The sequence below is a fragment of the Dasypus novemcinctus genome, chromosome 26, assembly GCF_030445035.2.
Source record: "Dasypus novemcinctus isolate mDasNov1 chromosome 26, mDasNov1.1.hap2, whole genome shotgun sequence".
Taxonomy (NCBI): Eukaryota; Metazoa; Chordata; class Mammalia; order Cingulata; family Dasypodidae; genus Dasypus; species Dasypus novemcinctus.
The window spans coordinates 48,246,678-48,274,138 of NC_080698.1; the positions used below are offsets into that span (position 1 = coordinate 48,246,678).

Genomic DNA, 27,461 nt, shown 5'->3' on the forward strand with positions numbered 1-27,461 from the left:
GCACTGATTGATATTGATATTAATATTACCAAATTATTGATACTTTTCTATAAGCTCATGGTAAGAAAATATTTAACAGGTAATAATTCTTCCCTGCCTTGAAGGATAGGGAAATTAAGGAGTGGTGTTGGCCAGTGCTCAGAAGGCAGCATGGGGAAGAGGGGTACTTCCTCAAGTCCCCCACCCTTTCCACATCCTCTAAGAAACCCCTTCAATGTGGAACAAGGAGCTGGTCTTTTAACAGGTGCTTAGCGAATACCTGCCCAGTACTAGCTCTATCCTAGATTCTAGAAATACAGTGGTGGACAAAGTGATAGTTCCTTTCCTCCACTGAAGTATATAGTCTTATGAGGAGACAGTCAATAGATTGGAAAACAAACACAAATAAACACATGGGTCAAGAAATGGGCAACAGAATAGAATGACCAGGTCGGGGAACTTGCTGAGATAGCTTGGTTAGGGAAGGCCATTCTGAGGAAGTGAAGCTTCAGGAATGGAAAGCAGATAGCTACGCAAAGAGTTGGGGTAAGAGAGCCAGAGGAGGGGGAAGGGCATGTGCAAAGTCCCGAAGAACCTGGGGTATCGAAGGAACTAGAAGAAAGTGAGGATGGTGGGAGGTAGAGAGCTAGCTGCTCAGAGCTATTGGAGCCCCCGAGGCTCAGGGTATATTAGTTTTCTAGAGCTGCTGTAACAAAGTACCAAAAATTGGGTGATTTAAAATAGCAAAATTTATTCTCTCATAATTTTGGGGGGGAGGCTAGAAGCCTGAAATCAAGATGTAAGCAGAGCAATGCTCCTTCTGAAGTCCGAGGGGAGAATCCTTCCTTGCCTCTCCTAGCCTCTGGCGTTTGCCAGCAAGCCTTGGGTTCCTGGGCTCGTAGCTGCAGCAGTTCAGTCTCTGCCCCATCTTCACGCGGCCTTCTCCCCTGTGTTCATTATCTGTGTTCTCTTCTCTGTGTATCTGTATCCAAGTTTCCTCTTCTAAGGACAGCAGCCATTGGGTTTAGGGCTCACCCATCCGTTATGACCTCATTTTCACTTGATTACATCTGCAAAGACTCAACTTTTAAATAAGGTCACATTCACAGTTTCCAGCTGGACATGAATTTTCAGGGCAGGGGCCACTGCTCAGTCCAGGACACTGAGTAAGATCCTGTGTGGGCCTTGGGAATAACCTGCTTGAACCAGGATACACCAGGCCCACCTGCCTGGCTGTACTTCAGGCCTGCTGGAATCAAAGAGAGCTTCCAAGAGGAAAGGCGGTAGGGCCTGGGGTAAGGTATTGAGGAAGCAGCTTGAGAGCGCCAGCCTCAGAGATGAAGTGGGAGAGCAGGGGGTGCTGGGGTGGGCTGCAGGTAGCGAGCTCTGGGACTGCAGACCACGCCTGGGCCTTCTGAAGCACTACTGGCTGCTGGGGCGGACTGTGTTGTATGGGCACTGGGAGGCCTGAGGGGCAGCAGCTCCGCCTCTGGCCTTCAGCCACTAAGCAGCTCTCTAGTGCTTAGGGGTCCAGGGGATGCACTCAGTTCCATCTGATACAGGAAAGTTCCTCTGGTGTGGGGGCAGGTCATGGGATGATCCTGCTCACCGTAGGTATGAGACTCTTGCTGGGTTCGTTTCTGCACAGAGCTGACCCCATTCCACCCTCACTCTGAGCAGTATAACCTATAAAGCAAGAGTTGGAGCATCTCTGGAAATGCGCCCCCCCTCCCGCCCTCCCACCTCTGCAGCCTCACCCCTGTCTGGCCAGCCTCCCCATCTAGGTGTAGATGAGGCGTTCAGTCCCCCTCCTCCTCCTCAGATTGGGAAGGGGTGGTCTGCTCAGCCCACAGATTCTCGTTCCCCTGATGCTGACCTGAGACTCCTCCCTGCCATGTCTAGCCTTCTGTCCAGAGAGGATTCTCTTGAGTCCTGTCAGATGGCTGTCACTCTCCTCACATCCCCCCCAAAGGCCAGGACTACCTCCTAGTCAGCCCAAGAGGCCCAGGTGGTTTGATAGTGAAGTGGCGAGGTGGCTCAGCCCTTGGCTGTGTGACCTTGGGCAAGTCCCTTCCTTTCCTTGGGCCCTAGGTCCTCCCTTTGTGCAATGAGCGGGTTGCCCTGGGTGATGCTTATGCCTCGTGCTCTAAGTACAGGCTCCTCTAGGCAGTCAGGGTGCCTTGGCCGCTCCGTTTTTGCTCTTGCCACTTGGCATTCCAGTTGGATGCTGTGACCCTGCCCTGCACAGCTGTGAGCAGAACCCTGGCTTTGGCTTCAGGGCATTCCCAAAGCCTGGCACATGGTGAAAAATGATTGATTACCGAGCAAACATGCCCTAAGATGTATTTTACATCTTGAGAGGAATAACGATAAACTCTTCAGGGGTTCAACAGGAGGCAAAGAAGAGGATGTGGGAGGGAAGGGGAAGAGCCCCCTGATGAAGTACAGTCAGGAAAGAGGGGCTGGGAGCTTCAAGCCCAGTTCGCTTTGCAGAGGGAATTGGCAGGATGGGGCATGAACCAGAACTTGGTTTTGTCCCCCCAGGAGGGGGGTGTTACAAGTGTACCCAAGACCTGAAAACTGAGAAGTATCAGGGTTTGAGTCACAGACCTGCTGATGGACACACTAGCTTTCTACTGACGTCAGAGCCTGGCTATTGACTAATCTCTAACATTTGCTTAACAATTTGAGGTCAACAAACAATATAGGGCAAGATTTAAAGAAAGAAACTCATGTCAGTGTGACATATTTATTTTTTAAGAAACTAATGCTAAGTCAACAAGTGCTGTGCTAAGTGCTTGACTCCTCCCAACAGTCCTTGGAGGCGCATACGCTTAGGAGCCTATTCTCCACCTGAGGAAACTGAGACCGAGACTGGCCAAGGGACTTGCCCGGGGCACTAGTGTGGTCATGGCAAAGAAGAGGTCATATCCATGCACCTCTGGATTCCAGAGCCCTCATTCTTAGCTCTTCACATGGTAACTTCCCTGAACTTCTGGAAAGCTTGTGGTACCTGTGGTGTTTTATCTGAGAGTCTCTCTTCTGCCTAGAACTTTTACCCAGATCCATGCTGACTTTGTTCTAACTGCTTCTAATCTCTCTGTGACCTTCTGTAGTGAAAGTCTACCTTGTTTTCCAAACCACTCTTCTTCTCCATTTAGCCTTACTTATTAAAATTGCTGAGGAAGAGAGATTAACTCCTGTTTCCACATCCCCAATTCCCACGGCTGTTCTTGTTATGGAAGTCCCATTGTATTTTTGCTATTGCCGTGAGTGCTCAGGCAAGATACTTCCTCTTTCCGTATCTTGTGTTTTATTTTTGTTTCATTAGGAAAAAAAAGTGCTATAAATCCCTGTTACTTTTGGGACATGAATGTAGAAGGTATGTGTGAAACGTCTAAATTTTCTGTATTCCAACTAGTCAAATCCTTTTTCCCCTTCCTAATTGTAAAGATTTACCATTTAAGAGTTAATGGGAAGTGGAAGTGGCTCAACTGATAGAACATCTGCCTACCACATGGAAGATCCAGGGTTCAAACCCAGGGCCTCCTGACCCGTGTGGTGAGCTGGCCCATGTTGTACAGTGCCAGTGCATGCAAGGAGTGCTGTGTCACGCAGGGGTGTCCCTGCATAGGGGAGTCCCACACACAAGGAGTGTGCCCCACAAGGAGAGCTGCCCAGCATGAAAAAAGCGCAGCCTGCCCAAGAGTGGCACCACACACATGGAGAGCTGATGAAGCAAGATGACACAATAAAAAGAGACACAGATTCCTGGTGCTGCTGCTAAGAATGTGAGTAGACACAGAAGAGACAAAGATTCCTGGTGCCGCTGATAAGGATAGAAGTGATCACAGAAGAACACACAGCAAATGGATACAGAGAGCAGACAACGGAGGGGTGGGGGGAAGGGGAAATAAATAAATAAAAAATAAATCTTAAAAAAAAAAATGTAATGAGAGACACAACAAAGGAGGGAGTGGAGGTGGCTCAAGTAATTAATTAGATGCCTCCCTCCTACACGGGAGGCCCTGGGTTCAGTTCCTGATACCTCCTAGAAAAATATAACAGACACTGCAAGTACAAACAGCATGGGTGGGGTAAAATAAATAAAACAATCTTTTTTTTTATAAAAAGGCAGTATGGGGAGGTCCACTGGGGGGCCATGTTTAAATATAGCCTCTGGAATTCTGTACTGTGGGTAACTGTCCGGTTTATTATAAAGGGCTGGGGCTGTGGGTTTCTGTTTCTCGATATTTTCTAACTTAATTGCCAAGACCATTATCTTTTATTTGTTAAAAAGATTAAATGTTTTAAGAATTAGAATATATTAATACAGAAAGCTTATAACAGATTTTAATAAAAGGCAGTCAACCTTGGCTTAAACAGGATAAAAGTTTGTTTCTCTGTCCTGCGACAGTCCAAACTGATCAGTACAGGGTTGATGTGGCAGCTCCATGGTGTAAAGGACCAAGTTTTCTTTTTTATTGCTCTGCCGTGTTTGATACATGGCTTCACTCTCATGCCTAAGATGGCTACTCTGTGCCTTCATGCCTGCATGCCAGCCAGCAGGAAAGGGTAGATGGCATGTTCTTTTTCTTTTAAGGGCATGGTCAGGATATTGCACAGGTAACTGTCTCTTACAAGCCATTGGCCAGAATCTGGTTGCATGATCACAGCTAGTTAAAAGGGAGGCTGGGAAAGTGTAATCTTTAGCTGGGAGGTTATGTGCACAACTAAAACTTCCTATTACTCTAGAAGAGGAGGAAATAAATATTGGAGGGGCAATTAACAGTTTTGCCACAGTCCTCCCCTTTTAGCCAGCCAAAAATACATTTATACCTGTCTTCCCACACATAGAACATACCCTGTCCCCAAGTGGGATAGTCCTGGAGTTCTAATCAGTTACTCCCTCCAGCTCAAAACCTAGGATCTGTTGATAATGCATAGTCTTCTCTATCAGCCCCTAATGATCCAATACCTCACAACCAAAGAGAAGTTATCTGCTCTCCCTTTCCCTACACCCCAAATTCAGTGGTGGAATAGGAACAGAAAGCCACAGTAAAATCTCCCATTTGAAAATGAGAAACATGCTGTCGTTCCTTGTCTGTAGCAGTCAACAAACCCAGCTGGTCAGGAATTGTAAAAACTCCCTTCCCTGCCAGGGGAATAAGTTTTTTGCTTGGCCATCTAATCATCCCTAGTTCTTCTCACTGGATCTCTGGTTCTCAAAGTGTGTTCACCAGCCTCCAAAGCATCAGCAATCACCTAAGAACTTGTTAATAATGCAAATTCTTTTTTTTTTTTTTAAGATTTATTTATTTAATTCCGCCCCCTCCCCGGGTTGTCTGTTCTCTGTGTCTATTTGCCATGTCTTGTTTCTTTGTCCGCTTCTGTCGTCAGCGGCACGGGAAGTGTGGGTGATGCCATTCCTGGGCAGGCTGCACTTTCTTTCGCGCTGGGCGGCTCTCCTTACTGGGCGCACTCAAGTCTCACCCCAGCTACTGAGGCAGAAACAATGGGAGTGGGGCTGATTTAACAAGCCATCCAGGCAACCCTGATCCTGGGTCTTTATGACCCCTGGCTCTGTCCTCTGAAATGTGGGGGAGGAGGGTGTTTCTTCCTCTTTGATTTTCCTCTATGGCCTCATCTGAAGTGGGAACTGGAGAAAAGGTGGTCCTTATTGAGGGTTACATAGCTTTCACAGCCCACTTCCTGTTGATGTAGGTTTGACCGGCTGGGTAGCTTTTGCAGGCTAGGACTGTCGTTTCTTTGTCAATAGAATTCTTTGAAAAAACCAAGAAGCTTCTAGTCTCTTGACCTTCTAATCAGGTCTACATGTGGTAGCCACAGCCAAAGATCCAGCCTAGACATATTTTTAGTTCTTAACCCTTAAATGTTTGATCTTTTATTTACTGGACTATGCTCAACCTGCCCCTCCTGTCCTCAGTGTAATGTGCTTATCTGGAGTCCACTTGAAACAGTAACTTGGTTGGGAAAGTAGCCTCTGGCTCTGTCTTTGTCCCATAGAGAACCTCTTTTGAGGTTCACTGGTGGAATTGAGCAAGGTGGAATGGTGCTTGAGAAAGGTTAGGGCCACCATCTTACCTTCTGCTAAGGCCGTCTCTTCATAGCCCCAAAATGGTGTTAGCAGAACGCTCTGGGTTTCTAGGTTCTCGACTATGTCACATAAAGGAATTTAAGGACACGCCATAGGGTAGGCAAGGGAGTAAAGAGTTTATTAAGAAATAAGAAAAGAGATAGTACACACCCAACACATGGGTGTGGGCATGCTGCAGAGTGAGATGCGCGTGCGTGGCGCCCCGGGGAAGCCTTTCCTTTCCCCACTTCACCATATGAAGGAGAAACCCCAGCTATTTGCTGTTCTCATTGGCTGCCTTTCTGTCCTCAACTGCCAGCTTCCAGGGGACCTTTTTGTTTGGAGTTATCTGGGGTTTCTTTTGAGCCCACGAGTTTCAAATGGGACCTCGTGACCAGGGTCTAGGCTGGCTTCCCTTGGGGTTTCCGGGCAAGGTCTTGTGGCATGTTCTGACCTGGGGCCATCCCAACTGTTTCTACTTTACTCTGATCAGCTGCCTTCCCTCATCTCCTGTACTAACCTGCCCCAGTGAAGGACTCTCCGTAAATTGTGAATTGCTAACTACTGGCTAGAGAGTCTTCCTTTTCATCTCTGCTTGTACATGGTCTTGCTTCACTACCTCTCTTTTGTTGGAGATTCCTGAAAAAGAAGTCATACACACCAATGTTCATAATATTTTCATCTTTTCCTCTTAAAGTTAAAGACTCTTTCAGACATAGACTATCTTCCAAGTGTTGTAGGTAATGGTTTGATGAAATTTTTTTGTGTCCTTCCCCCCTGTTGTGCCACTCCACTCCTGAGTACTGCTAAAGAAAAACTTCTCATGCAATTTAGGATCTCACAGCTTTATTGAGTGAGTCATGAATCTGGCAGTATCCTATTCAGAAAGGAGAAGGGAGCTCTGCTGAAGGGGTGGGTTGGGTGAACTTATATAGGGCAAATGTGGAAGCCAGTAAGGAAATGTCCTGATCTGCTGATGTTAAGTTACCATTTACATGGCGGGGGGTGGGGGGTATCTTACAAAGTGGGGCACGGATATACATTGATTACTGTGGTTCTCATAAGCCATCTCTACTGGACCAAAGCTAGTTTATAACCAAATGTTGACCCTGCAGGTCAATTACTTTTGTCTTCTGGAAAGTCCCTTTCCCAGCAACACCTAATATAGGCAGCCATTTTACTAGCACCAGATTCTGTCTTAGGTATTGTAGTAGTCAGCCAGAGGGGTACTAATGCAGAATGCCAAAAACTGGTTGGTTTTTATAAAGGGTATTTATCTGAGGTAGAAGCTTACAGTTACCAGGCCATCAAGCATAAGTTACTTCCCTCACCAAAGTCTATTGCCACGTGTTAGAGCAAGATGGCTGCCGACATCTGCAAGGGTTCAGGCTTCTGGGTTCCTCTCTTCCCAGGGCTTGTTTCTGTCCAGGCCCAGCTGCCCTGCTGTATCCACAAGGCCAGCTGTACACTATCAGGCATCCAGCTATGTCTCTTTCCCCAGGGCTCGATTCTCTCTGGGCTGCTCTCCTCTGTATAGTTACTTCCTGGGCTCCAGCTCAAAATTCAAAACTCCCATCTCTGTGGTGTTGTTTCTCTGTGAGTCCCCATCCACCAAGGGGGCGGGAACTCAATATCCTACTGGTGTTGCCCAATCAAAGCCTTAATCATTATTTAATCAAGTAAAAGCAAAACCTCTGAATCCAATATATTCTAATATGCCAGGAGGTACAGACCAGTTTACAAACATATTCCAATAACTATTTTTGGAATTCATAAACCATATGAAACTACTACAGGTATTATACTAGTTTGGTGGCTAAAAGAAAGGCCAACATAATAGCAGCTTACATCAAAAAGTGTTTCTTTTAATTAGTAGGCTGAGTATAAGCCATCCAAGGCTGATCTGGTGGATATACAGTGTCAGAAAGCCAGGCTTTTTTCTGACTTTTTATTCTGCTGTCCTTAACATGTGACTTCCATCTTGTGGTCTGAGATACTTGCTCTACTACAACAAAAACCCGCACCCAATTAAAAACTGGGCAAAGAACTTAAATATATATTTCTCCAAAGAAGATAAACAAATGACTACTAAGCATATGAAAAGACACTCGACATCATTAACCATGAGGGAAATACAAATCAAAATCACAATGAGATACCATTTCACACCCACCAAAATGACTACTATTAAAAAAATGAATAATATCAAATGTTGGTGAGGATGTGGAGAAAATTGAAACCTTTGTATGTTGCTGATGAGACTGTTGTAAGATGGTGAAGCCACTGTGGAAAACAGCTTGGCAGTTCCTCAAAAAGTTAAACATGGAATTATTCTATGACCCAGTAATAATTCCACTCCTAAGTATATACCCAAAAGAATTAAAATCAGGGTCTCAGATACTTGCGTGTGAATGTTCATTGTAGCATTGTTCACAATACCTAAAAGGTGTGAACAACCTAATGTCCATCAATACATGAATGGATAAACAATATGTGGTGTATATGGATATTATTCAGACATAAAAAGAATGAGATTCTGATGCATGCTATAACATGGGTGACTCTTGAAAACATGCTAAGTGAAAGATGTCACACGCACATGACAAATATTGTACGATTTCACCTATATGAATAACTAGAATAAACTAATTCATAGAGACAGAAAATAGATTAGAGGTTACCAGGAACTGGGGAGTGAGGAGGGGTGGAGAATCAATGCTTAATGGTTATAGAGGTTTCTTTTTGGGGTGATGGGCAAATTTTAGAAGTAGATTAGGTAGAGGTGATGGTAGCACAGCATTGTGAATATAATTTATGTCACTGAATTGTACAACTTAAAATGGTTAAAATGGCAAGTTTTATATTATATCTATTTTACCACAATTAAAAATTACATATAATTCTTGTCCTAGCTCTTACTGCCATGTCCACATTTCAGCCAATAGAAAAGGAAGGGTATTTTATTTTTCTTTTAAGGGCACAACCTGCAGGATGCTCATATCACTTCTTTAAGTTTATTGGCTAGAACTTAATTTAGTCACATGGCCACAATTAGTTGCATGGGAGGCTGGGAAATATAATTTTTTGCAGCCATTGTCTAGCCAAAACTTCTTGTATTTTGAAAGATAGGAAGGATGGATATTCTCTGCCACGTTAAGTACTATCTCTAAATATGTTTATACTGCTCTTTCCATATTCATCCATTAAAATATTATCCACTAACTTCATACTATGACAGATAAGGATTTAGCTTATACATACACATACCTCCCCTCCTTCTTCCCTGTACATTTATATCATATTTTTATTTCCTATTTAGGTTGCTTTTTTAAAAAAAATAATTTATTGAAGTATATCACTCATACATAAACATACATAAACAATAAGTGTATAATAATAGTTGTGAACTTACAAAACAAACATATATAACATCATACAGGACTCTCATAACTCATCCTCCCACCAATAACTTGCATTGTTGTTAAACCTTTTTAACTAATGATTAAAGAGCATTGTCAAAATATTCCTACTGGGAAACGGACTTTGGCCCAGTGGTTAGGGCGTCCGTCTACCATATGGGAGGTCCGCGGTTCAAACCCGGGCCTCCTTGACCCGTGTGGAGCTGGCCATGCGCAGCGCTGATGCGCGCAAGGAGTGCCGTGCCACGCAAGGGTGTCCCCCGCGAAGGGGAGCCCCACGCGCAAGGAGTGCGCCCGTGAGGAGAGCCGCCCAGCGCGAAAGAAAGTGCAGCCTGCCCAGGAATGGCGCCGCCCACACTTCCCGTGCCACTGACGACAACAGAAGCGGACAAAGAAACAAGACGCAGCGAACAGACACCAAGAACAGACAACCAGGGGAGGGGGAGGGAATTAAATAAATAAATAAATCTTTTAAAAAAAAAAAAAACAAAAAAAAAAAAACAAAAAAACAAAATATTCCTACTAACCAAAGTATTTTTCCTCCAACCAACCCTATTATTATTATCTTTATGTCATTTATATATGAACATACATAAACAACTAAGTGTTTAGTAAAAGTTGTGAACTTACGAAGCAAACATGCATAACATCATACAGGGGTCCCATACGTCAACCCTCCACCAACACCTTGCATTGTCAGGAGACATTTGTTACAAATTATGAAAGAATATTGTCAAAATCTTACTACTAATTATAATCCTTATCTTACATTTGGTGTGTTTTCCCCTACTGTACCCTATTATTATTTTTTAAATATATTTTTTATGACAGAAGTTGTATACTTATAAAACAATCATGCATATGTGCAGAATTCCCAAACAACACCCCTCCATCAACACACCACACTGTGGTGGAACATTTGCTACAGATAAGATAATATCATCTGATTGTTACCATGTCCATAGTGTACATTTGGCTCACATTTTCTATACTGCCTCATTATCAACACAGTAAATCTTTTGTATAGATGCAAGAATATTATATTATTACTACTAACCACAGTCCATAGGTCACTCCAGCTGTACTTTTCCCATACTTCTCCACATTCCCAACACCCTGCAGTAGTGATGTACATTTGCTCTAGCTCACAAAGGACACTCTTGCATCTGTACCATCAACCACGATTCTCATCCACCTCTCGGTTTACCATGCTATTTAGTTCCTAGATTATTCTCTAGCATTCTATCAATTGCCATTTATATACCTAGACTGTCACTTTCAGCCACATCCCCATTTATAAACTAGCTGTTACTCGCTATGTGTTACCATCCACTCTGTACATTTCCACACTTTAACAGTAAAGCTAATTAAAACTTCTACACACATTAAACATCAGTAGTCCATCTCAGTCCTCCCCTTTTCTTATTTAGGTTGCTTTTGTAACTTTTTAACAAAACTTTTTAACAAAAGTGAGCTCTAGAGCTAGTTAGATGTCACCAAAGGTAGGCTTAAGGGCTAAGCCTGTAGAGGCTAGGAATCAGGTGCACCTAACCTCTGAGGTGAAGTTCTCCCTTATTCCTTCCTGTAGGGAGTTAAATACACAGAAGCTGGACAAGAGGGTTAATGATGAACTAAAGAAGTAGTTGCCGAGTCCTACCGTGGGCTAAGTACTAGGAACACAGCACTGACAAGTTCCCAGACCTCCAAGAACTTGAAGTCCACTGGGGGAGGCAAAGATTAGTGAGATAACCCGACAAGCACCTGTAAGCAGCCACAGTGCTAAGGGTTCAAAGGAGAAGCGGAGGTAGGGGAGGTAACGAAGGGAGATGAGAGGATGATGGGAGGATTAGCTTTATCAGGAGAAGCTCTCCTGAGGAAGTGAAACTTGTCCCTCCATCCAAAGGATGGGTAGACTGACTGCAGTGAGGGATGGCACCAATGACTTTAGGTAGAGGGAACAAAAACTTGTTGGGGGGAGGAACAGTGTTTGAGGACCTGAAGAGAGGCCTCCGCCAGTGATAAAGGGAAGTGTGGTGGGATGAGACTGGAGAAATGGGCAGGGACCAGGTCAAAGACTTTGCTTCAAACTGGGAACCAAGGGAAGATGTGAAAGGCTTTTTACTCAGGGCCTGCCCTTCTTTCTGGCTGAGGTGTGGAATGGAGGCTTGGAAGCTTCCAGATGTCTACTCAGTAGAAGACTGGAAGTTGTGGGAATCTGAAGGGATTTGCCGTATCTTCTCATCTGCTCTACCATTTTCCTGGGAGTTTTCTTTGAAATTTCACAGTTTTCAAGCAGTTTATACTTGGTTGTATCACCCCCAACGGTTCCTAACTTTCAGTTTGTCATCTCAGCCAAAGTCATTTCCTTCCTGGAGCCAGGCTCTCATTGGGTGGGGTTTTTTGGTCACTGCCTACAATGAAACAGAACAGAATGAACACCTTCTCTCCTAAAGAGGCCATGCTGTGGCAGGGCCTAGAGTTCACATGTTTGTTCTTTTGGAAGGTTTCCCCTGTACCTGCCTCATTCTAACCACTAGGGGAAGAAGGTATAGATAGGATTCAGACCCTAGAGCCACTGGAGACTTATTAGGAGGTGGCACTGTGTTGGGCCAAGACCCCAAACCCCTCCCCTTAGGTCAGGAGTCAGGATATCTGGGTTCTAGTAACTTTTATTTAGCACCTAATATGTGAAGGAAGGCAACTTTTCTCACAGCTCTTGTTATCTCCATTTTATAGATGAGGATATTAAGGATCAAGGATGAAAGTAACTTGCCCAAGGTCATATAGCTATAAGTGGTGGGGCCAGGATGAGAGCTCAGGTCTGCTGGCCTTTAACCCTTCCTTGAGTAGGTTACTAAAAGGCATCAAGTCTCACTTTCCCCCTCTAAAAAATGGCTATGATAACAGCTGCCTTGTCTACTTTGCTTGTAAACTGGAAAGCTTCAAAACACATGAGATGATGGGTATTTTCTTTGTTTGTTTGTAATCCTAACCCATACTTATGCCCTTAGTAACCTATTCTTTCTGTTTCTATTAATTTGCTTATTCTGATTATTTCATATAAGTGAGATCATACAATATTTGTCCTTTTGTGTCTAGCTCATTTCACTCGGTCTTCAAGGTTCATCATGTAGTTGTATGTATCAGAACTTTGTTCCTTTTTATAGCTGAATAATATTCCTTTATATGTATATACCACATTTTACTTAATCCATTCATCAGGTGATGGACATTTGGGTTGCTTTTGGCTATTGATGCCAATGTAATGCTGCTATGAATATTGATGAACATTGGTATACAAATATCTTTTCAAGTCCCTGCTTTCAGTTCTTTTGAGAATATACCTGGAAGTGGGATTGCCAGTTCATATAGTAATTCCATACTTAGCTTTCTGAGGAACCACTGAATTGTTTTCTGCTGCAGCTACTCCATTTTACATTCCTGCCAGCAATGCACAGAGGTTCCCATTTCTCTTCATGCTTGCCAACACTTGTTATTTTCTGTTGTCTTTCTTTTTTTTAAATAACAGCCATCCTAGTGAGTGTAAAGTGGTATCTCATTGTGGTACTGATTTGCATTTCCCTAATGGCTAACGGTGTTGAACATCTTTTCATGTGCTTGGCTATTTGTTTTTGTTTTTCTAAAGATTTATTTTATTTATTACCCCCACCTTGCCACCTGCTTGATGTCTTCTCTCTGTGTCCATTTGCTTCATATTCTTTGTGTCTACTTGTCTTCTCTTCTTGTCTTCTCTTTAGGAGGTTCGAGGAACCAATCCTGGGACCTCCGACGTGGGAGAGAGGTACTCAATTGCTTAAGCCACCTCAGCTCCCTGGTCTGCTGTGTCTCACTGTCTCTCCTTTGCATCTCTCTTCGTTGTGTCATCTTGTTGCACCAGCTCAGCTCTCCGCAGCACAGGCTGTCAGCTTTCCACGGTGCGGGCCAGCTTTGCTTTCACCAGGAGGCCCTGGGAATCGAACCCGGGGCCTCCCATATGGTAGACAAAAGCCCAATCACTTGAGCCACATCCACTTCCCTCTTGGCTATTTATATATCTTCTCTAGAGAAATGTCTGTTCAAGTCTTTTGCACATTTTAAAAACTGGGTTGTCTTTTTGTTGTTGAGTTGTAGGAATTCTTTATGAATTTTACATATTGTCTTTTTTTTTTTTTTTAAGTTATTGCTGCGTGACTCAGAACAAGTCACCTGCTTTTCCTTCCACTCAGTTATTCCACAGTAAACAAGCAAGGCGTTAATCACTAGGGTTTCTTGGGAGTAGTGTGAGAATGAACACAGGGGTCTGTGCAGTACATTTAAACCAATCCCTGATTTTTTAGACAGGGAGGGTGTATTAGTCAGCCAAAGGGGTACTGATGCAAAATACCAGAAATTGGTGGGTTTTTATAAAGGATATTTATTTGGGGTAGGAGCTTACAGATACTAGCCCATAAAGCATAAAGTTACTTCCCTCACCAAAGTCTATTTTCACGTGTTGGAGCAAGATGGTTGCCAACGTCTGCAATGAGGGTTCAGATTTCCTGGGTTCCTCCCTTCCAGGGTCTTTCTTCTTTCTGGGTTTAGGGTTTCTCTCTTCCCAGGTCTTGTTTCTTCCTGGGCTTAGGGTTCCTCTCTTCCTGGGGCTTTAGCTTAGGGCTTCAGCATCAAATTCCAACATCAAAAATCCTCAACTCTGTCCTTTGCCATGCCTTTTATCTGTGAGTCCCCACCCACCAAGGGGTGGGAACTCAATGCCCTAATGACTTGGCCCAATCAAAGCCCTAATCATAACTCAATCAGGCCCAGGTACAGATCAGATTACAAACACAATCTAGTATCTATTTTTGGAATTCATAACCATATCAAACTGCTACAAATTAGGGCTGGGATGAAAGGAACTGTCATTTGTTGAACTCCTGCTATGTGTTCAGCTTTTTCAACTAGGTTCTTCTGGGTTGCAATTTTTGGACGCAAACTCAGATTATGCATTAATCAGGAAAGGCTAGGTTATGCTGCAGTAACAGGTAAGCCCTGAAATCTCAATTGCTCAACACAGCAGAGATCTATTTCTCACTCATGTTAAGTCCAATAGGGGTCAGGAGGCCCTCTGCATTATTGTAGCTGGCTCTGTCATCTGGAACATCTGGCCTCCAAAGTCACTGTGGCGGGGAAGAGAGGGATGTGGGAAAGTTCTTTAGTTACGGCTGAATCACTTTCGTTTTTCTAGACAGGCTCTATTTCAGTCACATGAGTCAGCATTGATATAAAAACAAATATATTATTGTTGCGCCACTGTTTAGCTTGAGGGATTTGAAGAGTGGAAGGGGATTTCCAGAGTGTACTTGTCAGGGAAAGCCTTCCTTGGCAGCTTGAGTCCTCTCAAGCAGCTTCTGTATTTGCCACTGTATTAAATGTTCCCAGGTAGTGAAGGGGGAGCCCAAGGCCCCAGCCAGCCAAGGACCCAAAACACAATGTTGTAATAATCAGATCCCCCAACTACAGTATATTTACTTGTAAACCTCCTTTAATATTTTTAGAAGGAGGCAGGGTATAAATAAACAATATAAATAAAATACTATACTGGACTTCAAGTCTAAAACAGAGATAACAACTGGACTTTTTCCCTGACTTGTTATCCGAATTAAAATAGGTCACACATATGGACACACAATTAGGACAAAGACTGACCTGTAAGAAATAATAATATGGCAATAGTGAATAAGAATAGGAATAATAGTTTATATCTACTGAGCACTTACTTTACCTATAGTAGCTCCTATAATCCTCAGCACAGCTTTATAGGTTGTGGGTGTGTGTGTGTGGGGTACTAGTTACTAGTCTCGCTTGTCAGATGAGGAAACTGAGGTTTAGAGATTGTGTTACAAGCAGCCTGGCTGCAGAACAGAACTGATTGAAAGCGTGGTAGGTAGCTCTGAGTTCATTTGGGTTCCACGGCATGGGTGATTCATCCTCATTAGAGCATGGAACATTCTAAAAATACATTCTGAAAAGCAGAAGGGAAAAAAAAAATCACAGCCATCAGCCAACGTGGGTGAAACCTGAAGAGGGCACAGAGAAATGCTCCCCCCACTTCCCACAACTCTGTCCTCGCCATGTTCAAAACTCAACCCTCAGTAGCATCACTCTGGGTTAGGCCATTGGTTCTCAACCCCACTTCAGGAGCTTTCAGAAATCCAGGGTCTGATATAATTGATCAGAGAACCAGCAGGTCGACCCCTCAACACCCACAGGCCCCAAAGTTGTAGAGGTGAGCTGACCCCTCAGTCCCTGCATTCCCCTTCCATCTCTGGGGGCCCCGAACTGCCTGTGTGACAAGGCCGGCTGTGAGCCACCACGGACAGGGTGAAAGCAGGTCCCCACCTCTCCTTAGCCGGGCTCCTGTGCTAATCGCCCCCTGAATCCATGTGGCCTTTGGTTACTGCACCAAAGTTGCTGCCCATTGGGCTCACGGTTTTCATGTGAGGATTTAAATGTTGAAAATAGCTTTCCACCCCTAGCGCTTCCTTCAGAGGGAACCAGAGGCTCTTCATCTGTGCCTTTGGGCAGGAAAAGAGGAGCACGACCAATTGTAGGACGTATGCTGGCACCAGCACTGCTGTCTGCTCTACGCATCTCATTCTGTTTAGTCCTATGGAAGAGGCGGGGGAAGCGCAGGGAGTTAAGAAATTTGCCCTTAGGCACTCAGCTAGGACTCTTAAAGGCTGCGTTTGAACCCAGAAGGAAAGCTTTGTAGTGCTTACTCTAGCTTCTACCCTTTGATCCCCTGGAATCTGTAGTTTTAGATCTCTTGACCCTGTAGAATCAGCTTTGTGTGTAGAATGCCTTTTGAGAATTGAATTTCAGGAAAAAAAGAGTATTTCCCTGGATGCATGAGGCCACTTTTATAGATCAGTAATAAGAATTATATATAACAGCTTATTCCTCAGTCTTTGCCTTGGTAGACAGGAAGCTCAGAACAAGATACAAAGCTTGTCACTACCCTTTTTTATGAACATTTTACTGCGTCTGCTGCCTCCTGCCTCTGATGTTCTATTTTTATTTCAATAGCATCTGGTATACCAGTCTGAAAGAGTGGGTGTTGAATCTGCTATCAGACATCAGATTTCGAGGGAATTAGGACAGAGGAGCCCCTTTCTCCCTCCTCTAGTTTTGACACTGGGGAAAGGGGCAAAAAAAATTGGCTGTGGCTCAAGCAGTTGAGCTCCCATTTTCCATATGGAGGACCTGGGTTGGATCCCCAGGACCTCCTGGTAAAAAAAAAAAAAAAGGCCTGCCCTGCACCTTCTAATTCAGACCAAACATTAACAACTCATGAGAAGGAATGAAGATGCTAGAATGCTTATTACTTATTGCATTTACAAAACATTAAAAAAACACACAAAACCCCAAAGCATGCTGAAATGGGTTCACAGGAAATGGGAAACTTTTCATCAGACTGTCATTGTCAGCTGACGGTGGTGTCTGGGTGTGGCCCTCCAAGTATGACAAGGTACTCTCCTGTGGGAGGGTGGATGTTGGCCCCGAATGTGGCGAGGGGTTTGGCCTCAGGCGGAGCACCCTGGTACGTCATGGAACCTCTCTCCCTGTGCAGGCGCCCCCCACCCCCGCATGCTTGTCTGTGGCCCGCTGTCTTAGTTTGACAGAGCTGCTGTAACAAAGTACCACAGACTGGTTGATCTGAACAAGAGGCATTTATTGTCCCACAGTTTCGGAGGCTAGAAGTGGGATCAAGGTGTCAGAGGATCATGCGTTCTCTGAAGCCTGTGAGGTTCTGGTGGTGGCTTGCTGGCAACCCATAACTCAGTGTCCGCCTGTCCCATGCCTGTCTTTCTCCTGTCTCCTTCTCCTGACTGTGTCCAGTCTCCTCTGGGTTAAAGCCCACCCTGATATAATATGATATAATAATATCTTCAAAGGTCCTATTTGCAAACGGCTTCGCACTTACAGGACTGGGGCTTAGGACCAGCACGCCACGTCTTTGTGGGGGACACGGTTCAATCCCCAAAACCCACAATGCCGGGCACAGACATTGTGACAGACAGGAGGCAAAGATTTGTGCTGAGAGGGAAGCAAAATATCATCAGGAACAGGACACTCAAGTTAGGAAAGAAAGGGATTACTGCCCTGTGTTCTGACAAGGACACCGAGGCTCAGCCAGCCCTCCGATGGGGAGACGGTGCAGTTGTGGGTGCAAGTGGGACAATAGGAAATGGTTTTGGCTGGGAGCATTTCATAACACCCTGGGCCCAGCCTCCTCAGGAAGTACCCCTTTGGTGTCCCATCACCAAGTCCCAGTGGCCCAGCATGAGGGGCTCGCCCAGAAGAGCCAGCCCAGCCCCTTGCCTCATATACAGATGTCAGGAGGATGCTGCCAACTGGCCCTCTGAGGAACACAGGAGCATCAGGGCCCCCCCACTCCACCCTATGGAGAGGGCCTGGGGGGATGGAGGCTGTCTTCCCGAGACCAAGAGGCGGGAACAAGGGAGATGATGATGCAGGGGGGCGCGGGGCAGCCCCTTCCCCCTGAACAGACGCTTTCCTGTCTTGCGGGGACACTGTGTTCGCTTCTGTACACACCACAGAAGCGGGCACCTCTGATCGGCCCACAAGGCAGCCTTTATACCTCACAACTGTGCACTGTAGTCTCGATTTGTACAAGGGGCTGTTCTGTCCTGCCGTGTGGGAAGGTGGTGGTGTTATGTAAGGCAAAGATGAGAGCTTCGCGAATCCTGCCAGCTCCAGCCTGGGCCCTAAGGGGCCCGGCCTGAGGGGAGTGGGGTGGGGGTGGCGCTGTCCCTGAGATGCCCTCCTGACGTGCCTGGGCCCCCACGGGCTCAGCAAGGGCACTCTTATGAGGCATGAATCCTGCCCGCAGGCCCGGCCTCCCCACTTGGGTTCTGGGCAGGGACCCCACATTCCTGCCTCAGTGCCCCTTTCTTTGCTTTCTCCCTTGGGAAAGTCTCCTCACCTCCCTGAGACTCAGTTTCCTTACCTTAATACTTCCAGGGCTGTGGTGCGGATACTTGTGAAAACATCAAGTACAGAGTCAGGTCTGAATCTCGTGAAGGGCTGATTCACTGCTCACCTCTTCACTGATCTTGGCCAGATGAAGTCCCCAGGGCAAATGGCTGCTCATCCTAGTTTGGAAAACTCAGTTCTGTTCCTTTTTTTTTCGCTAGCTTGCTCCCTGATTTTTCTCCTTAAAAACTATACTTTACTATGTAAATAACACATGATCATTGTAGAAAAATTATGTAATATTAATAAAGAAAAAAAAACTCATATAAAATCACCGATAGTCATACTACCCCAAAATAATCACTCTTAACATTCATCATTCAGTTCAGTCTCTTTTTCTCTTCCTATTCAGATTTATTCTATATTTTTACAAATATTTTATAAAAAATGGTAATGTATTTTATGTCCTTTTTTGTTGACTACCTTTTTCACTTAACAATATATTATTAACACCTTTCCGTGTCAATGGATATATACATCATCTTTTTAGTTTTAAAAAACTTATAAAATAGGGAATCAGACCTGACTCAATGGACAGAGTGTCCGCCTATCACATAGAAGGTCCAGGGTTCAAACCCAGGGCCTCCTGACCTGTGTGGTGAGCTGGCCCATGCGCGCAAGGAGTGCCGTGCCACGCAGGGGTGTCTTCTGCGTAGGGGAGCCCCATGCCCAAGGAGTGCACCCCATAAGGAGAGCCACCCTGCGTGAAAAAAGTGCAGCCTTCCCAGGAGTGGCGCTGCACACAGCTGACACAGCAAGATGACACAACGAAAAGAGTCACAGATTCTCGGTGCTGCTGACAAGGATACAAGCAGGCACAGAAGAACACACAGCGAATGGACACAGAGAGCAGACAATGGGGTGGGGAGGGGAGAGAAATTAAGAGAAAAAACAAGTGTATAAAATACACCAAAAAAATTAAATGATTCAGAATTGTATAAATGAAAACTAAAAGAAAGTTCCTATATTTTGAGTTAAGCATTGCACATGCACTGTCTCCTGTACCCCTCATAAATCCAGTAAATATCCCTGGAAAGTGATAGAGCTGGTGTCCATTCCAGAACTTGTCCTCTAGACAGCTTAGTTCTACTCTGTTTTTTTATATGACAGCTTTATCAAAAAAAATAAAAGAACAGTGACAGTGAAGGAAATACAACAAGGAAAAGCCATCCATAACCACAGTCCCCCGCTCAACATTAGTGTTATATTTGTGCATTCCCTCTTGTCTTCACATTTCCCACCCGGGAAAATCAGAGTGGCCACGCCATTTCATTCCTGCTTTTCCACAGGTGGGGTGCAGGGCTGAGTCACCTGCAGAGAGTGGAGGTGTCGGAGTAGTCCTGCCCCAGCCAGATGGTCGGGCAGCCCTGGGTTTGAATCTTAGCTGTTTGACTTGGCACAAGTCATTTCAACTGAGCCTCAATAGTCTCAAAAATAAAACAGATTATTTCATTCACCACCAGAAATAGTTGTAAAATAAACTGCATAGTACCTTATTACCATCATGCCATGCAAAATTAGGTATTATTATTATTATTGTTCTAGCTTGTATTTGATAAAGCTGGGATCCCACAGTAATGACTGGTTTTGCTTAAAGAAATGCTGTTTTACTGGATGGAATAAATGGTACTGGAGACTCAAAGCCTCACCCCATCTGATGTACTGTGCGAAACCAAACGCACCAGCAGCCTTCCTTGGGACTTCGTGCCCCCCATTTTTGTCGGTCTTCAGCATGGCTGTGTGAGGCGCTCTGGAGAATAACAATCTCTGGGCCCCACCCCGAGCCACAAGAGGGTGCTGGGCTGTAATATTTGGATTTTATCTGGGAGGCAGTGGGGAGACACAAGGATCCAGACTGAGGAATGTGGACTCTCTCCAGGCAAGGGGCGTCATTGGGCTTTAAGCAGGGAGTGACAAGGCTAGGCCGGCACTTCAGTGGGTTGAGACCTGGCGAGGGGGTAGGAGGCAGCCTGAGCTAGAGGCAGGGACTGGCGAACTGTGGCAGAGGAGGGGAGCGGGGGCATTTCACAGACAGCAAGCTCCAAGGAGCTGGGGGAAGCCCGTGTGGATACGCCCTCGCAGCTACCTTTGGGGTTTCCCAGATGCGTGCGAAGTGGAAGTGGTTAGTCTTGGGAGGAGGGTAGGTGACCTACTTCCACACTTACTCGGTCAGCCTCTGGCTGTGCAATCTTGGGCTGTCATTTAAGCTGCTCAGGCCTCACCCCTCATCTCTAACAGGGATGAAATGCAAAGACGCTGTGAGGATATGATGTATGCAAAGCTGGCCCTGTGCCTGGTACAGATGGTGCTCAGTAGACGTTGCTATTTTCGGGGTTCCCATCTATAAAAGGGAGAAGGATGCACATGTTTCCACAGCTCCTGGAAGGGGAAGCTGTAGAACTGCCAGAGCGTTTTAGGAGCTTGAGTAGGGTCTTAGAGAAATGAATATCTTTAACATCCTATCTTGAACTCCAGGGAAATTTATGGTCTACAAAGCCCTTTCACGTCTGTATCCTCATTTCCCCTCTCACATCTATGAGGTAGGCTAGCAGATATTGTTATTATCATCTTCCTTTTATAGGTGAGGAAACTGAGGCTCAGAGAAGAAAAATGACTTGTCTAAGGGCACATATCTGGTAGGATTGGAGCACAGGTGTGTCTGACTCAGAACGCCAGAGCTGGACCAATCGCAAGAGGTTGTTCTGTCTCCCACTCCATGGCACAGATGGAAGGCCGAAAGAACTTGCCCGGGGCACACCATGAATTCATGCCACAGCTAGGACCAAAACCCGGTGCTCTGACTTCTAGATCCAGCCCCCTGATGGCTAGCCCACTTCACTGCATACTAACCTTCTTTCTTTTCACCTTGCTTTCAGGGAAACCAGTTCCTGAAATTAAGTCTTCCATCCCAGATTTCCTGGATACTGGGAAGCCAGGAAGGCCTCTGGCAGCTTCCGTAAGAAATGCTGAGGGTGAGCAGGAAGAGAGACAGCCTGTGACCCCAGCTGCCTTCCCAGGCCCAGGTATTGTAACTGTGGTTTCCCACAACCCCAGCACGGGTCAGCCCTGCGTGCTGGCTTTGGGCTGGGTGCCTCCCTGTCTCCCCATGGGCCTTCCATAGACCCCTGCCCTGTCCAGGGTCTGGGGAGTTGAGGGTGTTGCCTGCCTCTCTCCCCTCCACCAGTCACAGATCTGCTACTTTGTCCTGCCATGCCTCAAGCACAGAGAGCGGAGGCGATTTGCCCAGGGTCACACAGCTAGGAAGTGTTGGAGCCCAAATTGGTATCTGAGCTGAGTGATTTGAAAGCTCACGTCACTAAACGCTGCACCAGCAGCTGCCCCTCATAATATCAGACCATTTCAGATTTGTCTCCATCCCCTCATGCCTGAGGAAGGGCCTGGCACTGACGCTATGCTTGGGGACAGTTTACCAAATGACCGAAGGTTTCAGCCAGTGGGTGACTTCTCCAAGGTGTAACCACTACTCCTGCCCATGTCTTCCCCGAGCCCGGGCTCACTTCTGCTCTCTTGCAGCCTCCTGTGTGGTGAACCAAAGATCCCAAAGCCAGGAAATCTGTTTATTGATGTGGTTCCTGAAGCCAGGGTCAGCCCTGGTTGAGAGGAGAATGCTCGGGCTTTTGCATTAGACAGATCTGCATTTGCATCCCAGCTCAGTCACTTTCTAGATGGAGGATTACTTAGCCTCACTGCACCTCTGTAAAATGAGGGTAATAAGATAACCTATTGCACCAGGTGATGGTAAGGAATCACACCCTCAGTGTTGACACCAAGTGAGTGATCATTAAATATTAACAGACATTTGCAACATTCCCAAAGTGACCAGACACCCCAGGTAGATTGAGTCTGGAAAATTTAATTCCAGGCCAAGGAATCTGATTTATATCCTGTGATACTGGTTAATGGCGAAAGGGGAAAAAATTAATAAAGTAGAGATTCTAGGGGAGTCCTGATCAGGGTGGAGGAGGTAACAGTTCTAGCAATTTCTTCTGATGTTCTTTCTCTGTAAGTTACCATAAAAGCACACGTCATGTTTCTGCCAGCCTTTGCACTGTTCACTCCCTTGAATGGCCCTGGGCAACGAATGTGCCTGGCAGGTCAAGATGATAAATAAAATGTACAGATGCAGACAGGAAATCGATGGTCTCTCTTTGCCCAAACTGAAAATATGAGTGTAATCAGTAATTTCATCAAATAACCCAAAGCCTAAATTCTCTTGGGAAAACCCCAAGGTTCCACTGGATTCCCAAGTTCAAACTGACAGATTATCTTGAAAGCTTTCTGTAAGAGGGGAGGATGCCGTGATGGGATGGGTGGGGAGGGTTCAGAGGTGCTGACATTTACCGAAGTATCTACCTCCTGTTCAGAGATGCTGAGCTCCCAGCTTCTAGTGCAATGTCTTACCCATTCACCCCGACAACTCAGGGCCGTGGGGGCTATTGTTATCCCACCTTGCAGCTGGGGGAGGGTAAATAACCTGCAAAGCTCTATGTCTGAATAAGTGGTGGAACCAGCATCCAACTCAGTAGGAGGGAAGGAAGTGAGGAAGAGACATGGAGGAGGAAGATAACGTCAGGAGATGAGTCTGGGACAGGTCTGAGGACCCCAACCGTTTCTTAGACCTAGAATTCTGATAAAAGCGCTTCCTGCTGACTGACCAGAGGCCGTCTCGAAGCATGGCTATTCCAAGGGGGCGGATCCCAGCTCTGGCCTCGGGACCCAAGTCTGGAGTCTGGGTTTGGGCCCCGGCTTGGGAGGCGAGCTCCTCCTACTTCTCTGCCCACAACAATCCGGGTGGTTGATGTGAGGGTCCCCTCAAGCCAAAAGGCCAGGACAATTAAGAGCTCTGTTCACGCCGGCCAGCCTGCCCCCGACCCTGGGCAGTGGAAGGCTGGCCGGGCCTGGTCCTTCTTTCCACTGACAGTGCAAACACGCTTAACATGTTCTTTCTGTATCAGTGTGTTTGCATAGTGATGAATGCATTTATTTCTCAGACTTGGGGCAAGCGAGCAAGCAAGGGGCAGGCCTGGCCTTGGGGTCCCCCACTGCATGCTCCTGCCACACCGAGCCACAGCAAGGGCTCCTCCAGGATTGTGGGGGAAAAAAAGAACAGACGAAACTTTAAGCAAATAACATGCTCATAGCCAAACACCTCAGCCTGTGAAATGAACAGTCCGGACGAGACTGGCTTTTGTAGCCTCACGCAGCCGTGTGTGTGTGTGTGTGTGTGTGTGTGTTTCCCATCAGTCACCCACTCAGAGTGGGGCAGGGCTTTCCCCTCGCCGCACCTCTATTTCCCCTGGACCTCAGGCCTCGCTGCACTGAGGTTGGCTGGGCTGGTCAGCGGCACCCTTCCTCCCCTGGGACCACCCTGCGGTGGGTGCCAGGCCTGGACAGCCAGGAGGATGGGCTCAGGGAGGAGGGGGCTGCATCTGTTTAGTCCCTGGGGGACAAAAGGAAGAGAAGGCACAGGAATCTCAGTGCCTGACACCTCCCCACAAGGGACCAGGGCCCTTGCGGGTTTCCAGAACCGTGTGTTGGGGCAGATGTTACTCGGCCAAAAATGAACCTGTGAATCTGATGCTCGGAGGGGCCAGCCAGAGCCTTGGTTTGACTTTCCAAATTGGGGGTGGGGTGGAGTGTGAGCAGTGATGTCGAGGCTGCCCAGGGCCCCCTTTTCCGGGATCACCCCCTCCATGTCAGTATCCCACTTGATTTTCTACAAGGAACCCCTCCCCCTACCTCACCTTGCTATTTATTGCTGTGATTTATTGCACTCAAGAAATCCTGCATAACAGACCTCACTGGGGGCAGGGAGGCTCCCCAGGCCCCCCCCACTTGGCGAGCCGCGAGGCCAGCTGCTGAGGGGAGCCTCTCTGTACTCCCACCCGTCATATGCCTTCCCTTCACCCTCCCCATAGGGGGGCAGTTTGGGTACCAACCCATTTGCAAGTACTTCAAGGGGGAGGGTAAGGGGGGGCTATAGCTATTTTGTTTGCTCTGAACTGGAGAGGGATCATGTCCCACCTTTATGCCCTTCCCAGAAAGGACGTAGAGGGACAACCCAGGATCGCACTCCTGTACTGTCCACTGCTGCTGTCAGTTCATTTCTCCCGGGAGTTTGAATAAATTCAGGTCACAGCTATGTGATAGCTCCCCAAGCATCATAGAAAAATTCAGGGAGTAGCTGTAGCTCAAGTGGTTGGGTGCCTGCCTCCCAAGCACGAGGTCCTAGTTTAATCCCCAGTACCTCCTGAAAAAAAAAGCAATTCACCAACAACTGATTTCTCTATTCAGAAGCATTTGGTCTTAATGTACAGTGATGAGAAACAGTTATTTTATGATCTTTTCATTAAAAGCTTGATTGACGACAAAAAAACAAAACCTATGAAAGAGCTTTGAGTGGCTGAAGTAACTGTCACAGAGCCTTAGCTTAGGAGACGCCATTAGGCTGTCAAGCAGAGTCTATTACCTTTATTCTATACATAGTTTCCCCAGCCTTGGTAAATTACTGAGTGCTTTATAAGCATCATCTCTTCTAATCTGGACAAGGGCTCTGTGGTGGACTCTTGGGTGACTTCATACCTTGGGTGTTGTGGATAATGCTGCTGTGAGCATTGGTGGACAAGCATCTGTCCCCCATATACTATCGGAGAAATCAAATAGATTTTGATTTGAGCTTTTGCTCACATGCGGTTTGTGTGACCCCAGGCAAGTTACTCTACCTCCAATGCCTCAGTTTCTCCACCTGCCAATTGGAGATAATAAATAGGACCTACCTGGCAGTGTTGTCCTGAGGCCTTAAGGAGGCCTTAAGGAGGTCACGTGGGAGGGGTGTGTGCTGGCTGACAGACGGTGGGTATCAGCAGATGTGTCATTATTGACGTTAAGTGCTTGTGGAGCAAATGAGTGGCTGGGGTCTAGCTGGGGGCCCCTCGCCCTTCCTCCAGCAAGCCATGTCCTGACCCCCAGTCCCTCCCTCCTAGGGTCCGCTCCAGCCAGAGCCTCCCAGCAGGCCCCTCTCCTGCCTCCTTCTGAAGAACACGCTGCCCATTCATTGAAAACTGACCTCCCTGCTTCATCTGATTCAAAGGTAAATCCCTCCTCCCCTTGTCGCCAGCCATCATCCTTCCAGTTGGTGGTTCCTTCCCAAAAAATGCAGTTCCTCAATTCCCTTAGACTAGTTTAGGGTGGAGGTGGGAGTGAAGGGAGATACCCACTGAATAACTCCAAACTTCCAAGACCGAAGCACAAGCAGTCGATGAAACTGGGTGTGGAAGGGAGGGGTGCTCTAGTAAACACACGCTTTTATTTAAAAATTTTTAAGGTTTTATTTATTTTATTTATTTCCCTACCCCACCCCCCCTTGTTGTTTGTGTTCTCTGTCTGCTATCTGTTCGTCTTCTTTTTTAGGAGGCCCTGGGAACTGAACCCAGGACCTCCCATGTAGGAGGGAGGTATCCAGTTAATTGAGCCATCTCTGCTCCTTGCTTGTGTCTGTTATTGAGTTTCCTCACTGTACCATCTTGTTGTGTCATCTTGTTGTGTCAGCTTGCTGTCTTGCTTATCTTACTTTAGAAGGCACCGAGAACCAAATTTGGTGGGCACCCAGCTGCTTGAGCCACATGCGTTCTCCTAAACACACACTTTTAATTAATTTTTCTATTATTTGTGTTTAAATGAGAGCTGGTAATTGGCATCCCCACCCCCAGATCAAAATATATTGGTTACAGTAGTCATTTACTTACAGATCTGCCTCCCTCGCCTTTTTAAAAAAATACTTTTATTGAGATATAATTTCCTGCTAAGTTTTACAGTCAGATCCTGTAATGGAAGAAGTTAAAATTCCAGTTCCTGATGAAACAATTGCATCCTGGAAAAGGACACTACTTCCTTAGCAGCAGTACAAGAAGTACAAATGAGTAACTGGTAGAGGCCCTCTGTCAGCCGGAGCCAGGCTTTGGCTCTCTGCTTTTGACGAAGTGTAGACTCTTTGGTCTGTTATGGTTCCCTCTACCCCATCCGGTCTCAGTCCTGAGACCTAGGGGATTATAGTGATCATCATGTTTGTGCTTTTGATTTTCTTTTGGTACATTTAAAAGAAAAAATTTTTTTGATACCTGGGTCTGTCAGAAAGTGGGGGTTGAAGATAGTTCAAGAGAGCCAAGTGTCTCTAGGAAATGTGAGAGTGTGTTTTCTGGTGGAAGATAAAACAGTCCCGTGTGTTTAATCTATAAACATACTCTGTTTGGGTTGAAAGAACACAGTATGAGACCCTGGTGCAAGCAGAGCCAGCCTGACCGTGGGCCCCACCTTTTTTCAACTTGGTGTACGCCTGAGTGGTCTGAAACTGTGAGTGACTTGGGTCCAGAGCTGCGTTAAGACTTTCCTAGGACTTAAGTACATTTGTCTTTGGGGGGCAACCCCGCCATTTAAAAAAATGTAAACTTATATTTTATGACCGTATTGGTATAAAGACAAATATAACCCAGGCTGAGTTAAAAATGAGAACATTTGCTCACAACTTAAAAGTTCATTTTTTTCTTCTCATTTTAGAAAGACATTAAAATGTTTTTATGGGCCCCTGAAAGTACTGTGGGCCTTGGCACGGTGCCTGCTATGCCTGGTGGAGAAGTTGGCTCTGCTTGGGTCTGGTTAATGAACCTCTTCCAAAAAGGAGATTTTGCTCAAGTATAGTTTTGTTTTTAATAATCATATTTGCAAAGATTATTTTAATATCTTGGGAGCACGAACATGGTATAATGTTAAGTGAAAATGGAAATAGAAACTATGCTGGTGGCATGATCCCAACTTTGTAAACAAAATTCTTAAATATCTGATTGGAAATATACTTAACTTTAATAGCAGTTAAGTGGATAATGGGATTATGAGTGCTTTTCCCCCTAATTTTC

At 45.9% G+C, this 27,461-nt stretch overlaps 1 protein-coding gene across 4 annotated transcripts in view; it reads left to right on the forward strand.

Annotated features, from left to right (window-relative positions):
- The window catches only part of IRAK2 (interleukin 1 receptor associated kinase 2), a 91,849-nt gene that overhangs the window by 34,011 nt on the left and 30,377 nt on the right, over positions 1 to 27,461 (forward strand). For all 4 annotated transcript variants that reach the window (XM_058288559.1, XM_058288560.2, XM_023587172.2 and 1 more), the window contains 2 exons: positions 21,408 to 21,554; positions 25,536 to 25,642. In XM_058288559.1, coding sequence (XP_058144542.1) covers positions 21,408 to 21,554; positions 25,536 to 25,642 — 254 coding nt within the window. The remainder of the gene's footprint in view (positions 1 to 21,407; positions 21,555 to 25,535; positions 25,643 to 27,461) is intronic.